Genomic DNA, 18,638 nt, shown 5'->3' with positions numbered 1-18,638 from the left:
AGGTAAACAAGACATATAGAGGCTTTCTGCAGAAGAAAACATAATGTGGTTAGGGCGGCCATGATGGAAAGATGGACTCCGTACTCATTACTCATTAAAACCAATCAAGCTACCGCTGAGACAGACCAGGGCTGCAGAGTCAGGAGACGCTGGAAAATGAGCTTTTTGTGAAGAATAAAGAGGAGTCTATTGGCCTGGGATCAACGCACAAGGGGAGTCAACGGATAAGACATATTTCTCTTAAATTAAGTAAAGAGGAAAACATCTGCAAGAGCCAAGTATTGGACAATTAAAGATGTGAAAAGCATATGCAAGGTGGGAGTGAGTAAGTCTCTAGAGGCCGAAAGGAGTATTGACACCCAGTACAATTGAATCTAACAGCTGTAAATAGAAGGTCGAAATTGACAAATTGGTGGTCTCCCCACACGTGATTCAGAAGTCCAACGAAAGGGCTATTCATTAAGCGCCAGATGCAGATAATGGTGTACCTACACTCTCTCAAACGTCCCAGAATAAAGAACAGGTTGCAAGGTCAACTATAAAGAAGAAGCCTTGGTTTAGGGCCTGACGGATGAGAAATGATGGACTAATTGGGAAAGTGGGGAGTAATCTGATGTTACTCTGGCACCTGGGGTCCATTTTGCTTACGTACTGCTAGCAAGCCGAAAGTCCAAGGTTGGGTGGGGATGCCAACCAATCAGAGGGTCTATTTAGCAACATGCTATACAATGTTGCAAAGACCAGTCTGCTGCCATTATTTTGTTATAATCAGTACTATACATATTTAGAGGTGGTTCAAGGCATGCCCACCAGATAAGGGGCCTCCAATAATATTGTTAATACTTACACAGCATATATGTATATATGTTCCCTTAACCAATCCCTCCCTTCAATAGGTTTTACAGTTTGCCACTTAGGATGACGTCATAGATGATTCATATCGAGGGATAAAACCTTTGTATAATCAGATGGTGGTGTGAGTGTGTGGACTACAGCTTGTTTGCCAGATTGCCCTACTTTATTTTATGCTGATAATAAAGTAGTACTTTTGGCATATTCCTTTAGTCTGTCCGGTTATTTGGGTCCAAGATCGTTATTGGTAATTCCATCTAGCACGTGAGAGGCTTCAAGGCGCTAGAGCACATTTCTTACTCCCCTTCTCGTCCCTCGCTTTCTCCACCCGTCCCTTTCTTCCTGCGACCTCTCTGCAAACGCTTCTTTTCTTTCTCGTTATCTCACGCATTTCATCCTTTTCTTGTAGAGCGCAGGTTGAAAGGTCCCTTGTCTTTGAGTTGGCGCGTTTGGAGATGAGGAAAGAAGGGTTGGGAAGGAAAGGGGAAGGGGCAAAGTTCATAGAGAGAAAAAGATGTGAGACTTTTTGAAGACCTCGATGAAACCACCCCTTTCTGCTAATACATAAAACGGCGGTCCTATTAACTGGCCGTCTGCTGCTCCTGAGCAGCACATTACAAGCCCCGACAGGAACCTGGGCTTAAGTGGGAGTCTGAGCTTCATAAATACCTCCAGTATTCTGCAGAGTCTGTGGGTGGGCCTAAGTATATGACAGGTCTGTATTCAAACATGTCAACATGAAGGTACATCTTCCCTGAAATCATTAATCTGTTCATGCCACAAGATTACTGTCCAGAGGAAGTACCCTACAATGATGATCTGTGCCCCCAGTACCCTCCTGGGCATAGCACTAAGAGCCACACCTTGTGCCCGTTTCCCCTTTGTTAGCACAGGGCTGCACCCACAACCACGCACTGAGGTAGGGCATTAAAGACATGGCCTTTGGCAATGCCATGGGCATCACTGTAGGCAGAGGGCATGGCCCCAGTCCGCGTCCCTACACACAGTGACCGCAGGCCAGGGTCTGCTGTATGAAGTGTGCGTGAGCCATGCTCTCGGTGCGATGGCATTGCTGCAGGAGATCACAGGGTATGCTTGCTGGGCAGTTGGATGGCAAGGGGTGCAAGTGTGCGTGAGCCATGCTCTCGGTGCGTTGGCATTGCTGCAGGAGCTCACAGGGTATGCTTGCTGGGCAGTTAGATGGCAAGGGGTGCAAGTGTGCGTGAGCCATGCTCTCGGTGCGTTGGCATTGCTGCAGGAGCTCACAGGGTATGCTTGCTGGGCAGTTAGATGGCAAGGGGTGCAAGTGTGCGTGAGCCATGCTCTGGGTGCGGTGGCATTGTTGCAGTAGCTCACAGGGTATGCTTGCTGGGCAGTTAGATGGCTAGGGTGCAAGTGTGTATGAGCCATGCTCTGGGTGCGGTGGCATTGCTGCAGAAGGTCACAGGGTATGCTTGCTGGGCAGTTAGATGGCCAGGGGTGCAGTGTGCGTGAGCCATGCTCTTGGTGCGGTGGCATTGCCGCAGGAGCTCACAGGGTATGCTTGCTGGGCAGTTAGATGGCCAGGGGTGCAAGTGTGCGTGAGCCATGCTTTCGGTGCGGTGGCATTGCCGCAGGAGCTCACAGGGTATGATTGCTGGGCAGTTAGATGGCAAGGGGTGCAAGTGTGCGTGAGCCATGCTCTGGGTGCGGTGGCATTACCGCAGTAGCTCACAGGGTATGCTTGCTGGGCAGTTAGATGTCTAGGGTGCAAGTGTGCATGAGCCATGCTCTGGGTGCGGTGGCATTGCTGCAGGAGGTCACAGGGTATGCTTGCTGGGCAGTTAGATGGCTAGGGTGCAAGTGTGCATGAGCCATGCTCTCGGTGCGGTGGCATTGCCCCAGGAGCTCACAGGGTATGCTTGCTGGGCAGTTAGATGGCCAGGTGTGCAAGTGTGCGTGAGCCATGCTCTGGGTGCGGTGGCATTGCCGCAGGAGCTCACAGGGTATGCTTGCTGGGCAGTTAGATGGCCAGGTGTGCAAGTGTGCGTGAGCCATGCTGGGGTGCGGTGACATTGCCGCAGGAGCTCACAGGGTATGCTTGCTGGGTAGTTAATGCCCAGGGGTGTGTGCATGAGCCATGCTCTGGGTGCGGTGGCATTGCTGCAGGAGCTCACAGGGTATGCTTGCTGGCAGTTAGATGCCCAGGGGTGGAAGTGTGCATGAGCCATGCTTTCGTTGCGGTGGCATTGTTGCAGGAGCTCACAGGCTATGCTTGCTGGGTAGTTAATGCCCAGGGGTGGAAGTGTGCATGAGCCATGCTCTGGGTGCGGTGGCATTGCTGCAGGAGCTCACAGGCTATGCTTGCTGGGTAGTTAATGCCCAGGGGTGTGTGCATGAGCCATGCTCTGGGTGCGGTGGCATTGCTGCAGGAGCTCACAGGCTATGCTTGCTGGGTAGTTAATGCCCAGGGGTGCAAGTGTGCGTGAGCCATGCTCTGGGTGCGGTGGAATTGCCGCAGGAGCTCACAGGGTATGCTTGCTGGGTAGTTAATGCCCAGGGGTGTGTGCATGAGCCATGCTCTGGGTGCGGTGGCATTGCCGCAGGAGCTCACAGGGTATGCGTGTTGGGCAGTTAGATGCCCAGGGGTGCAAGTGCGTTAATCCCAACAATCTGCGGATTTACCTTGACGGAATTACCGCGTGTCCTAAATCTGACCAAATCCCTATGGAGTCATATGGAATCCAACAATGGGGACTAACATCGCCGTCCCAACACTTGGTATCCCGTGGTAAGTAGACCACACCAACTGGCGGCAGCGGTAACCGATTTTGGTGGTAATTAGGCAGATTTGCTAACCCTAACCCCAGCCCCCCACCACGGTCTTATGTTACGGCAATTGTGTTTGGTCTGTTTCAGCATCCATGCAGTCCATATCGTTTTCAGAAAGGTCTTGAGCTGGTGTCTAACCAACTCGGCAGGCAGGCAGTGCTATCGGTACTGCTTGCTTTAGAGGTCTGCCTGCTAGCCATGAGCAGGCACACCGCCTGCATGTGTATGGCAGTGCTACCACCCAAACATGGAGTTAAGGGTGCCAGCCATATTACAACCGCTGGCAACACCGCCATTTCCCAATGATGCCCAATGAGGCTATGGAACGGGGACTAACAATGAGGCGCAGAGGCGCTGAGAACAGCAGGAGAAGCGATACCTCCTTCCCCCCCCTGAGGCCCCAGGAGTCTCTGCCACATTTCTGGGGTCTCATAGAGGTATCATGGTAAAATACAGTCAGGTCCTCAATGTAGGGTTACCAATAGTATGTCTTGCGCAGGGACACCATTTAAATAGACCAGGGCTGTTGCAGCCTTTCAGCAATATTTTCAGACCAACTGAATGGTTTAAAATGATAGAAACAGAAGGTGTGCTCTGTCCATGGTATTAGCATAGCTGACCTAAAACCATTTGACCTAAAACATTTGATCACATTTTCTGACCTTTTTTTGGTCAAAATTAAATATATATATATATATAGGGCGTGGGTAAGGGTATAGATCAGTTTGATGGGAAGTGGGGGTGTGAGGGTCTCCCCCCGCATTTTAGACCGAAAAAAGGGTCAAACAAATTCAATCAAATGTTATTAGGTCAAATAGACCCAAACCCTGCCCACAAGGCTGTGAAGACCTCGTCAGGACAGTTTGAGACACATTGGGTGTATTTTAGCTCCCCTGTCACAGGGATTGCTGTGGTGTACAAGGCGTCCATCTTGGCGCCCTGGGGTGGCACCAGGCGCAGTTGGTTCCTCACCTGCTGGACCGCTTCCAATAGGCCTTGGTCATGGTGCTCTCTGCAGGGAAGTCTCCTTCACAGAGAGGGGGTCTGCAGGGTCCCTGCTCTTGAGGTAGATCCCAGAGGATGTCACTAAGGGGATCGAGATCAGGCACCCCGATGCCTGAGCGATGGGCAACAGCAATGTAAGCAAAGTGGCATCAAGCAAGTAGGTGGCCAGCAGTCTCCCCAGGGACCATAAGCAGGGAACGAGTCCTGCCAATAATTTAGGGTCACGGAGGGGCAGCCAGACATTGAATAAGGAAGCCAGGGAGTTTCTCCGAATGGAGTCAACTATGTTCAGTTAAGAGTCACACTCGAGCCAAAGCCTCCCAGTGCAGCCCTGTAGACTGGGTCTGCACTTGCACCCTTCAGCCCCCCCCATACCAGCGACTGTGCATTGCCTGTTCCTCACATGCCCCCCTGATCTCTCAGCCAGATCCCCCTGACCCCCACCGCCCCATCGCTTGTTCTATTTGTCTATGACGATGAAAATGGTCATTTTGTAGAACGATGACTTTTGGGCGACAGTGTAATTTACAACTAGAAATGACACACCCTCTCCCAATTTTGCGTCATCTTTGTAAATCAAACGGGTACAGAGTACCCCAGGATAAAGACACCCCCTCTGGGATCCGAGGACGGGGGCTCAGGCTCATTGGCTTGATATAAAGAGCCTACAAGATCCGGGAAATAGTTTTAAACCTCTGCAGCTCCTCCACACCAGGTTTCCTGTAATTCGAGGAAGTTTACATGTCCAGGCTCTGCATGGCAACTTGGTGCTTTTTTGACAAATGTATTCTACTTTCTCACAAATAAGTCACATTTTACACACATTAAGGTGGAACACTTTGGTAAAAAAAAAAAAAACAATTATGTATTTCGAGACAGGGTGAAAAAAACGTTGCATAGAAAAAGGAAATCGCTGGTTTCTCATTTCTTGAAAGCAAAAAAAATAAAATAAATTAATTAAAAAAAACTCTAAGGAAAGTATTGTGGCAGAGGCGGGAACAGACAACTATTATCCACGGTTCCACGGTTGTGAAGGTCACCCAAGATCTTATCTGCAGCCTGACACTGTAGGAAGCCTGTCCAAGCAAAACCTGTGGCCTGTCCCATGATTGCCCTAAGAAGGGGGGTCCTGAAAGAATCCTCAGTGGCAGAACTATTGTAGGGCTGGCTGGGGAATTTTTGAATTGGTGGGCGTACGTGTATGTGCCTAATATGCGTGAACGGCCGGGCGCAGCGGGGGAGTCAGAACCAAATCAGGGGACTTCTGGGTTGTTCTCTCCCCTGAGAATTGTTTTTAAATAATGGGTTAAAATGATGCATTTTACAGAATTTTCTGTGAAAAATCTCTCGGTAATGGAGCCAGCATAGCACACCATCTCATAGCAGGGAACTACAGTTCTCCGTCGGCCATTTGCTTCTCATAGTGCAGATAACCACATCAGACTACTTATCCCAGAAGGCACTGCAGTTTGATTAATATAAATGCCTTCAAAAGACAATGGGCCTCATTATAAGTTTGCCAGTACCGTAGTTCCCAGACCGGCAAACTACGAGTTGTGCTCACGGGTGCCTTTCTGCCTGCCACCACAGCATGTCGGATGCACCGGCACCATTCCGAATGGTGCCGGTGGATCCGACCTCCCCATTCCCATTGAGCGCTACGGGGCTCAAATGAGAATGTGGAGCACTGTTTTCTGGCGCCCAGGAATGGCCAAATACCGGGTCCGTCAAGGCCGTAATGACCCGGTAATTGCCCATTTCTGGGCGCTGAAAAAAAAAAAAAGAATACCGGCGGCAGCCGTGCCTCTATTACAGGCACAGCTATCGCCAGCCTCGTAATGAGGTCCAATGTCCCACATACCGGCAGGCCTCCCACAATACAGATCCACAACAGGGCTACATGCCACAAGAGGTACACTGCCTCGCGGGGTTCAGATGAATCCCCCACCACACACACAATTGTGTCAAAGAATGTGCAGTCTTGAAGGACCCAAAAGACTGCATTTCTATGAATGTACTTACAAACTACAGGTGACACCAGTAGACTGCATGCCCCACAATGCACTTTCCATCACCAAGTAGAGATACCGCTATATAGCTGCATTTTCAACATGCATTTATTAAGTCAACAGTTTTGTCTTTTGTATAGATATGCGACAGACAATTCTTTTTTACCAGGCAGTGCCATACTGGTACTACCTGGCCACAAGATGGTAACAACTAAAAAAAAATACTTATACACAAGCCAACATTGTTTGCTCTGCCAAAGCTTGATTTAGCAAAAGTTTAGTGCAAGGAGCAGATGCGAGGACACATATATTGCTTTACATCACATTTTATTTTGTACAGTAATCCATCAAATCTACACACACATGTACATCATACAATGAATATGATAAAATATAATCATAAACATCCAATGCACAAACGACTGCTATAGGGCAGGATACACCTATTTGAAACGGAAATCACCACACTGAAGTATGCCAGCACGACAATAACACAACTAGATCACAACGGTATCAAAAGACTATATTAAGACCTAACACATGCAAATCAGGGTAGAGAGACACGAGGATAATACACTGTAAATAATTGCTTGCCATATCGCAGGCTTAGCCCGCAGTCAAAGTGTTCTCCGTTCACACAACACAATTCAGATACTTTGACCATGCGTTCCAAGCATGAACGGGGAGAAATATCGCCGACATTGATACCGCGGGCTACACGCGAGCCAGTGCTTCAGACCCGCCTCGACTTCTAAGAGCTTTCCAACACGGGACCCACCCATTTCCGGTCTTTCTGCGCAATGGGCGGGGCAGCATGGAGTGGACGAGAGTCTGGTCCTGGTTAATACAACAGGTCCATTTTATGGGACACACCACTTGCCATTTAGCTGTAAAAGAGGCCAGAGGCATAATTGAACATGTATAGATCTCTACGAGGGTCATCCCGGCCAGGTAGACAGCATGAGCCACACAACATACACACAGTCACTGACACACAGACACACAATCACACCGCTTCTGCTCAAGCAACGCCTAGCAAGACTCACATCACGCAAGCATGCACATATGAACAAATGGTGCACAAACACTACGTTAAAATGATACTCACCTGCAGCCACTTTCACGAGCCCACCGGCACCCATTGCCTCTGGCGCCGTTCAGCAGGATGGCCCACCCTGCGCTTGTGGGCAGGCAGGAAGCAGGGCGGCGCCAATCACACCTTTCTCTGAGTCCTGATGCCTGCAGCGCAGCCGTGAGCGTCAAGCTATAAACGCCCACGACAGGCCCTTAGGCTGTGGATGCACAGGAGCCAGCATGGCCTGCAGTACCCCACCCAGCATGGCCTGCAGTACCCCACCCAGCATGGCCTGCAGTGCCCCCTACTCCATAATGGCCCACAGTACCCCATCCAGCATGGCCCGCAGTACCCCACCCAGCATGGCCCGCAGTACCCCACCCAGCATGGCCTGCAGTGCCCCCTACTCCATAATGGCCCACAGTACCCCATCCAGCATGGCCCGCAGTACCCCACCCAGCATGGCCCGCAGTACCCCACCCAGCATGGCCTGCAGTGCCCCCTACTCCATAATGGCCCACAGTACCCCATCCAGCATGGCCCGCAGTACCCCACCCAGCATGGCCCGCAGTACCCCACCCAGCATGGCCTGCAGTGCCCCCTACTCCATAATGGCCCACAGTACCCCATCCAGCATGGCCCGCAGTACCCCACCCAGCATGGCCTGCAGTAGCCCACCCAGCATGGCCTGCAGTGCCCCCTACTCCATAATGGCCCACAGTACCCCATCCAGCATGGCCCACAGTACCCCACCCAACATGGCCTGCAGTACCCCACCCAGCATGGCCTGCAGTGCCCCCTACTCCATAATGGCCCACAGTACCCCATCCAGCATGGCCCGCAGTACCCCACCCAGCATGGCCTGCAGTACCCCACCCAGCATGGCCTGTAGTGCCCCCTACTCCATAATGGCCCACAGTACCCCATCCAGCATGGCCCGCAGTACCCCACCCAGCATGGCCTGCAGTGCCCGACCCAGCATGGCCTGCAGTGCACCCTACTCCCTAATGGCCCGCAGTACCTCACCCAACATGGCCTCCAGTACCCCATCCAGCATGGCCTGCAGAGCCCGACTCAGCTTGGCCCGCAGTGCACCCTACACCCTAATGGCCTGCAGTACCCCACCCAGCATGGCCTGCAGTGCCCAACTCAGCATGGCCTGCAGTGCCCCCCTACTCCCTAATGGCCCGCAGTACTCCATCCAGCATGGACTGCAGTACCCCACCCAGCATGGCCTGCAGTGGCCCCTACACCCTAATGGCCTGCAGTACCCCACCCAGCATGGCCCGCAGTACCCCACCCAGCATGGCCTGCAGTGCCCGACCCAGCATGGCCTGCAGTGCCCCCTACTCCATAATGGCCCACAGTACCCCATCTAGCATGGCCCGCAGTACCCCACCCAGCATGGCCTGCAGTGCCCCCTACTCCCTAATGGCCCGCAGTACCCCATCTAGCATGGCCCGCAGTACCCCACCCAGCATGGCCTGCAGTGCCCCCTACTCCCTAATGGCCCGCAGTACCCCATCCAGCATGGCCCGCAGTACCCCACCCAGCATGGCCTGCAGTGCCCGACCCAGCATGGCCTGCAGTGCCCAACCCAGCATGGCCTGCAGTACCCCACCCAGCATGGCCTGCAGTGCCCCCTACTCCATAATGGCCCACAGTACCCCATCCAGCATGGCCCCCAGTACCCCACCCAGCATGGCCTGCATTGTCCGACCCAGCATGGCCTGCAGTGCACCCTACTCCCTAATGGCCCGCAGTACCTCACCCAGCATGGCCTGCAGTACCCCACCCAGCATGGCCTGCAGAGCCTGACTCAGCATGGCCCGCAGTGCACCCTACACCCTAATGGCCTGCAGCACCCCACCCAGCATGGCCTGCAGTACCCCACCCAGCATGGCCTGCAGTGCACCCTACACCCTAATGGCCCGCAGTACTCCACCAAGCATGGCCTGCAGTACCCCACCCAGCATGGCCCGCATTACCCCACCCAGCATGGCCTGCAGTACCCCACCCAGCCTGGCCTGCAGTACCCCACCCAGCATGGCCTGCAGTGCCCAACCCAGCATGGCCTGCAGTGCCACCCTACTCCCTAATGGCCCGCAGTACCCCACCCAGCATGGCCTGCAGTACCACACCCAGCATGGCCTGCAGTGCACCCTACTCCCTAATGGCCCGCAGTACCCCATCCAGCATGGCCCGCAATAACCCCTCCAGCATGGCATGCAGTGCCCAACTCAGCATGGCCTGCAGTACCCCACCAAGCATGGCCTGCAGTGCACCCTACTCCATAATGGCCCGCAGTACCCCATCCAGCATGGCCTGCAGTACCCCCATCCAGCATGGCCTGCAGTACCCCACCCAGCATGGCCTGCAGTGCCCCCTACTCCCTAATGGCCTGCAGTACCCCATCCAGCATGGCCTGCAGTACCCCACACAGCATGGCCTGCAGTACCCCACCCAGCATGGCCTGCAGTGCCCCCTACTCCCTAATGGCCGCAGTACCTCACCCAGCATGGCCTGCTGTACCCCACCCAGCATGGCCTGCAGGGCACCCTACTCCCTAATGGCCCGCAGTACCCCACCCAGCATGGCCCGCAATAACCCATCCAGCATGGCCTGCAGTGCCCGACTCAGCATGGCCTTCAGTACCCCACCAAGCATGGCCTGCAGTACCCCACCAAGCATGGCCTGCAGTGCACCCTACTCCATAATGGCCCGCAGTACCCCATCCAGCATGGCCTGCAGTACCCCACCAAGCATGGCCTGCAGTGCACTCTACTCCCTAATGGCCCGCAGTACCCCATCCAGAATGTTCAATGTGCCATACCGGGTTCAAACACGCCTGGTCTTTCATGGCGCATGGGCCATTGGGCATGTGCTGGCTGGGCACACGCACACACACAAGGGAAACATGGTGTCCCTACAATACGGATCGGATCAGGAGCGCTCTCTCAGCTGCTCACTGCAGCCGAGGGAGCGCAGCACTAGGTTTGATCTCGGTCTGCCTTTCGCTCTTCCATGATAGGTAGCCCGTCAACGCCCCACCATACATTATGAGGGCTTATTGGTTTGCCTCAGAGAGCCCTGGCAGCAAGGTGTTCTGTTTGCTCCACAGCAGGTATCCCCAGGGAGCGCAGAGCTTCCCATAGGTCAGGGGTCTGCAACCTTTGATCTCCAGGTGTTTTAGACTACAACTCCCATCACCCCTAACTAAACTAGTCAATGCTTGGGGCGGTCATGGGAGCTGTTGTCCAAAACGTATGGAGAGCCACAGATTGCAGAGCCCTGTCCTGTGTAAATGTGAGTGGGACATTTATCTAGAACAATCAAATCTACAATTAACCTGGTTTGCAGGCCTAATTCACCAATTACATCATTACTCATTTGAAGGAGAGGGGGTACTAGGTTTGGTTATAACTATGAACCTGGATGCCCACAGCTGAAACACTCGCAAAGCACCAACTTGTTTCTGCTTCAAAATGATTTCAGGCCTTCATCAGGGGAAGGGTTAAACAGAAGTTCATCCCAAAACCCAAACACACACTGTTTAGCATGCAGATGAATAAACTGTATTTAAATGAAATGTTCGCTGTTCTTTCTTTGTGTACTCACAACTACCTGGACCACCAACACATTGATAGGGTCCATGTGTAGAGAAGCAGAGAGAGGGAAAGACACAGACAATATTGGCTCCAATGTGTCACTATGACTCAGAACAGCAGCGCCCACATTACAGGCACTTTGCGCCCTGTCTTTTTGCCTAAATATAAAATTCCAAAGGAACTTGAAATGGGTGTTTGCGGTTTTCAATAGTTAATAGTGAGAACTGTTGCAAAGAACCAAGGACATTACTATTTACTCTTTTCCAAATTCTCTTAATATTTGGTCAGTATTTGTGCTCGCCACACGTTCAATTATGAATTAAAAGCAAAGACAATATTATCCTATTTTTTATTTGTGAAGCAGACATTTATTTTGTATAAGCCCCAAAGTGCGCCTGCCATTTTGTGTAGATGTTTTGCTGTGGAACAAAGCAACAGGCAGTACCCCCGCTTCTTCTCTGGAATGAGGGGCGAGGCCGGAGGAGGATGTCTGCATGGACCTAGTCCACATTAAGAACCAGCATGGCGGCAAAAGCAGACATAGAAGAAATACTTTGCATATTCACACGAATGAAGCTGCCATTTTGGAATGACTCTCAAAACCAATGTGATAATCTGAGAACGATATTATAATACAATCAATCTTTTTGAGATTTGATATTCTGATAAAAAGGGTTCTATGTCCCTACATCAACAAGTGTTTTTTCAAACTAATTTTTGGGGGACTGAATTATTTTTAATAAACTCATCGAATTTAACTTTTTTTAAAATTATTTGGGGGTTCACCACCCAAACCCCATTCCCTATATTAGTAACCTTACATCAATTTTGTCTTACTCCACCCCACCCATATGAGTTTTTGCAAAATAATGTTGACGAAAAAAGTATTTAATAATGATCCTGGGGAAGAAAGAACACAATACTAGGGAAAAGACTTACTATGCAAAATGGGCTGTAGCATTGGGATACCTCTGCAACAGTCCAGAAGGCTGCGGTGAGCACAGTGCGCACCCAGGGATGGCACTACGCAATTTGAAGCACTATGCACCACTAGGCCGTTGCCTAAGGGACAGCTTCCAATAGGGCGAGGTCTTGGAGAGGCTGATTTAGGGAGCAGCCAGGACTGATGCTTTCTGCGGAGAAGTCTACTTCCCAGAGACAGGATCTGCAGGGTCCCTGCCCTTGAGATAGATCCAAGAGGAAATCACTAAGGGGTTCAGAACTGCATCTAGTAAATGCTCCTCCTACCCCCTAGGCGCCTTGCTCCACCTTCGTTGCCAGTGACCCTCTTCCCTGTTTCTCCCATTCAGGAGTAACGTTCTCCTTTTTTTGGAAGACTCAGCAGCAGCGCCAGACGCAGCCGCCACCGCAGCAACCACAAGCACGATACTCCTTGGCTTCGGGTGAGAAGGTGATGTCCAGCGGATTCCAGATCTACTCCGATGAGCAGAAGGGATACGTGGAAATTTACACGAACGGGAACTACAAGAGCTGGAAGGCGAGCATCAACCCCCCAGGTAGGTCAATGCTGGTCTAACCGTACATTGTAACTCACACCCTGTGAGTAGGGTGTTCATTTACAGAGAGCCCCCACAGGCAAACAGGTACTAGAGTATAGGATAACATGACCTCACATTAACCCTGGTCCATCCGTAAATCAGAAAAATCAAGGACAATAACTGCCTCAATTTAATGCCTTTACGCCATTATTTGCCTCTCCGCAGGGGCGTTGCTAGGGGGGGGCCAAGGGGGCTATAGCCCCTGATCTTTTGGTTGTAGCCCCGGATAGAATCTCAGGAGCTACAGCCAAAAGGCTAGCTAGCCCCAAGTGCCAACAGTTCCGACATCAGCTTAGCCCCGGGTGTTTTCCAGACCTAGCAACTCCCCTGCCTCTCCGCCCCATTTCCTTGCAGTGACATGAAAGAGGAGGGGTACAGAGTGGAGCTTTCCTCCTCCATCGCGTCAGTGCGCTTTATTTCACGCGTGTCTAACATCTGGATGCATGTGTGAAATAAATCTATTCCACAGTCACGAGTCGCAAGGGAAAATGGAATGCGTAAATGCAAGATCACCCGGCTTTTATCCTTTCCGTCTATCCTTCTCTTCCTCGTGAATGTTGAAAACTGCATGCAGGAGATCCCACAACACGTGTGTGCTAATGTCAGTTGTGTCTTGCGTGTAACTTATATTTTTGGGAAAAAATGAGGCTGATAGTAGCATGGGAGTATGAAGAGATGTCTGAATCCCTACTTCAGGGAACTCAAGAGAACTGAGATTATACAGAATTAGGGATTTAGTAGTCTTGGGAGGATATCTCAGGGGCAACGCACGCCTTATAAGTAACCAATTACAATTAGAGTGCTGCAATAAAATCAAGAGATGCAGTGCAACCGTGCAATCAGGTGATTTGAAACAGAAAGGAAATCAAGAGACGCGGTGCAACCGTGCTACCAGGTCATTTGATACAGAAAGGAAATCAAGAGACGCGGTGCAACCGTGCTACCAGGACATTTGATACAGAAAGGAAATCAAGAGACACAGTCCAGCCGTGCAATCAGGTGATTTGAAACAGAAAGGAATTCAAAAGATTACATCCTAAGAGAAAAGTGAAGGAAGTGTTATTGTTTGAAAAATTAGAAATGGAAATTATTAATATTTTGTACTATAGTCAACCAAAACATTTAAACATAATCAGGAATCAAACATGTTGGTGTTAAAGACAAATATACTAAAGGGGAGTTATGACGGCGGGGAATTTGGAGGCATGTAAAGATTTAGTATTATATGAAAAAACTCACATCATTTTGTAATCTCCTAAGAGCAAATAGGTGGACGAGATTTGGCAGTCCAGGGAAATGAAGACATTGGATAGTTTGATGGAATTGAGAGGTTTGCATGTTTGGAATATCAGAAGATGGGGGAGATTGCCCTGTTTGGTAGCAAGTATAAATTGAGACATTCTCCAGACCAGAAGAGATTTGGTACTCCAGGGACCCTTAAATTGGTATTAGGGTGTAATGATAGGGTCGGAAGTAGCACCCGGCTTCCTCCAAGCCTTCACTATACCTTTGTCGCCTGAAAACCGAACATCTTCGTCGTCAACCTAAACTAAAGTCTTAAAACACCACTATTTTCCAATGGGTAGCCAGGCTGAACTGTTAGGCCCACCTGTAATAATTTGAAGAACAGGATGTTATCTACAATATGACATCATGGATAGTCACTACAGATAATATGATGTTATCATAGCCACTACAATATCACATCATGGAGATCACTGCAGATAATATGATGTTATCCTAGCCACTACAATCTGTCATCATGGATATTCAATGCAGATAATATGATGTTATAATAGCCATTACAATATGACATCATGGAGATCACTGCAGATAATATGATGTTATCATAGCCACTACAATCTGACATCATGGATATTCAATGCAGATAATATGATGTTATCATAGCCACTACAATATGACATCATGGATAGTCACTGCAGATAATATGATGTTATCATAGCCACTACAGTCTGACATCATGGATAGTCACTGGAGATAATATGATGTTATCATAGCCACTACAGTCTGACATCATGGATAGTCACTGCAGATAATATGATGTTATCATAGCCACCACAATATGACATCATGGATAGTCACTGCAGATAATATGATGTTATCATAGCCACTACAATATGACATCATGGATAGTCACTGCAGATATTATGATGTTATCATAGCCACTACTGTCTGACATCATGGATAGTCACTGCAGATAATATGATGTTATCATAGCCACTACAATATGACATCATGGAGGTCACTGCAGATAATATGATGTTATCATAGCCACTACAATCTGTCATCATGGATATTCAATGCAGATAATATGATGTTATCATAGCCACTACAATATGACATCATGGAGATCACTGCAGATAATATGATGTAATCATAGCCACTACAATCTGTCATCATGGATATTCAATGCAGATAATATGATGTTATCATAGCCACTACAATATGACATCATGGAGATCACTGCAGATAATATGATGTTATCATAGCCTCTACAATCTGTCATCATGGATAGTCACTGCAGATAATATGATGTTATCATAGCCACTACAATATGACATCATGGAGATCACTGCAGATAATATGATGTTATCATAGCCACTACAATCTGTCATCATGGATATTCAATGCAGATAATATGATGATATCATAGCCACTACAATATGACATCATGGAGATCACAGCAGATAATATGATGTTATCATAGCCACTACAATCTGTCATCATGGATATTCAATGCAGATAATATGATGTTATCATAGCCACTACAATATGACATCATGGAGATCACTGCAGATAATATGATGTTATCATAGCCACTACAATCTGTCATTATGGATATTCAATGCAGATAATATGATGTTATCATAGCCACTACAGTATGACATCATGGACAGTCACTGGAGATAATATGATGTTATCATAGCCACTACAGTCTGACATCATGGATAGTCACTGCAGATAATATGATGTTATCATAGCCACTACAATATGACATCATGGATAGTCACTGCAGATAATATGATGTTATCATAGCCACTACAATATGACATCATGGATAGTCACTGCAGATATTATGATGTTATCATAGCCACTACTGTCTGACATCATGGATAGTCACTGCAGATAATATGATGTTATCATAGCCACTACAATATGACATCATGGAGACCACTGCAGATAATATGATGTTATCATAGCCACTACAATATGACATCATGTATAGTCACTGCAGATAATATGACATTATCATAGCCACTACAGTCTGGCATCATGGATACTCACTAGTCACTGCAGACAATATGATGTTATCATAGCCACTACAATATGACATCAGGGATATTCAATGCAGATAATATGATGTTATCATAGCCACTACAATCTGTCATCATGGATACTCACTGCAGATAATATGATGTTATCATAGCCACTACAATCTAACATCATGGATATTCACTGCAGATAATATGATGTTATCATAGCCACTACAATCTAACATCATGGATAGTCACTGCAGATAATATGATGTTATCATAGCCACTACAATCTGTCATCATGGATAGTCACTGCAGATAATATGATGTTATCATAGCCACTACAATCTAACATCATGGATACTCACTGCAGATAATATGATGTTATCATAGCCACTACAATCTAACATCATGGATATTCACTGCAGATAATATGATGTTATCATAGCCACTACAGTCTGTCATCATGGATACTCACTGCAGATACTATGATGTTATCATTGTCACTACAGTCTGACATCATGGATACTCACTGCGGATAATATGACGTTATCATAGCCACTACAATATGGCATCATGGATACTCACTGCAGATAATATGACGTTATCATAGCCACTACAATATGACATCATGGATAGTCACTGCAGATAATATGACGTTATCATAGCCACTACAATATGACATCATGGATAGTCACTGCAGATAATATGACGTTATCATAGCCACTACAATGTAACAGCATGGATACTCACTGCAGATAATATGATGCTAGCATTGTCACTACAGTCTGACATCATGGATACTCACTGCAGATAATATGATGCTATCATAGTCACTACAGTCTGACATCATGGATACTCACTGCAGATAATATGATGTTAGCATAGCCACTACAATATGGCATCATGGATACTCACTGCAGATAATATGATGCTATCATTGTCACTACAGTCTGACATCATGGATACTCACTGCAGATAATATGATGTTAGCATAGCCACTACAATATGACATCATGGATAGTCACTGCAGATAATATGACATTATCATAGCCACTACAATGTAACAGCATGGATACTCACTGCAGATAATATGATGCTAGCATTGTCACTACAGTCTGACATCATGGATACTCACTGCAGATAATATGATGCTATCATAGTCACTACAGTCTGACATCATGGATACTCACTGCAGATAATATGATGTTAGCATAGCCACTACAATATGGCATCATGGATACTCACTGCAGATAATATGATGCTATCATTGTCACTACAGTCTGACATCATGGATACTCACTGCAGATAATATGATGTTAGCATAGCCACTACAATATGACATCATGGCTAGTCACTGCAGATAATATGATGCTATCATAGTCATGCTGTCTGCAAATGAACTAACATCTATTACAAATAATAAAACAGCTCCTGTGAGGAGTAATTAGGCCACAGGGTTTAGGGCGTGAGTCAATATCTACTTGCTTTCTTAAATCTTACTTTCATAAAGCACCCAGGATTCATCAGGATTCCTCTCTGAGCATTCCAGCATTTCAGTGGACCGAAGGCACACATGCTATGTGTTTCATGCATTCCTGTCTGAGCGACTTCAGAATATTCTCAAATGAAGGGAACAGGTTCATTCTGCCTTTGTCCATTTCATAGGATTCATGGGGGGTTCAGGGGGCTGAAGAAATTAATGCATCTACCCACTGTTTCTTTCAAGCCCAACTGCACTTTTGTTAATTGTGGTGTGGGGCAACCTATAACCGATACGCCACTGGCTAAGTGCGTACACAAATATTGAGCCACACTTTAAAAGCGGGGTGGCCAAAAGGTGCATCCTTTCTAATGATCAAGTTAGCAAACATCCGACTTCATCAAGGTCACTGACATTGAGTTCCTGTTGCAGGTGTTTAAAAAGAAAATGGCAGCAACTATAGAGATCTTTGGTCATAGATGGGGAAATTTGAGATGTGATAAGAAATTGACATTGAAATGTTTAATGCTATTGGGCAATCATGAGCTTTGTCATTTTGGAGAAATCTAGAAATGAGCTATTATTGCAGTTTTAAGGGAAGCTTCATTGCCGGAATAAACGAGAAAGCTGGTACTCTTGGTAACATATGGAAATTGAGAGATTAGACAGATTAATCTAACATATGCCCCTGTGTTTGATGAATGTGTCATGTTCTTTCACCCAATGTCTTCAAGTGATGTTTTTCACCATCGATGAATACACACTCCCTGATTCTGTTAGTGCTTCACAGAAATAGAAAACAAAATAGATTGATTTAAATAATGTATATTTTAGGGTTGTGAAAAATCCATTCTGGTATATAAAAAAAGTTTTGGGAAAGAGTGACAGGCCATTTCACTTGGCAAGAGACTGAACGCCTGACAGTGCTGGTTTTGAAATGGCCGATCCAACGCAGATGTGA

At 47.9% G+C, this 18,638-nt stretch overlaps 1 protein-coding gene across 2 annotated transcripts in view; it reads left to right on the top strand.

The window, feature by feature from the left end:
- The window catches only part of ADGRD1 (adhesion G protein-coupled receptor D1), a 1,635,406-nt gene that overhangs the window by 174,938 nt on the left and 1,441,830 nt on the right, over nt 1–18,638 (top strand). For both annotated transcript variants that reach the window (XM_069620079.1, XM_069620080.1), the window contains one exon: nt 12,671–12,877. In XM_069620079.1, the coding sequence (XP_069476180.1) occupies nt 12,671–12,877 (207 nt within the window). The remainder of the gene's footprint in view (nt 1–12,670; nt 12,878–18,638) is intronic.

Source organism: Ambystoma mexicanum, chromosome 10 (assembly GCF_040938575.1).
Source record: "Ambystoma mexicanum isolate Mex_15411 chromosome 10, UKY_AmexF1_1, whole genome shotgun sequence".
NCBI lineage: Eukaryota > Metazoa > Chordata > Amphibia > Caudata > Ambystomatidae > Ambystoma > Ambystoma mexicanum.
This window is presented reverse-complemented; position numbering and strand designations above follow the sequence as displayed.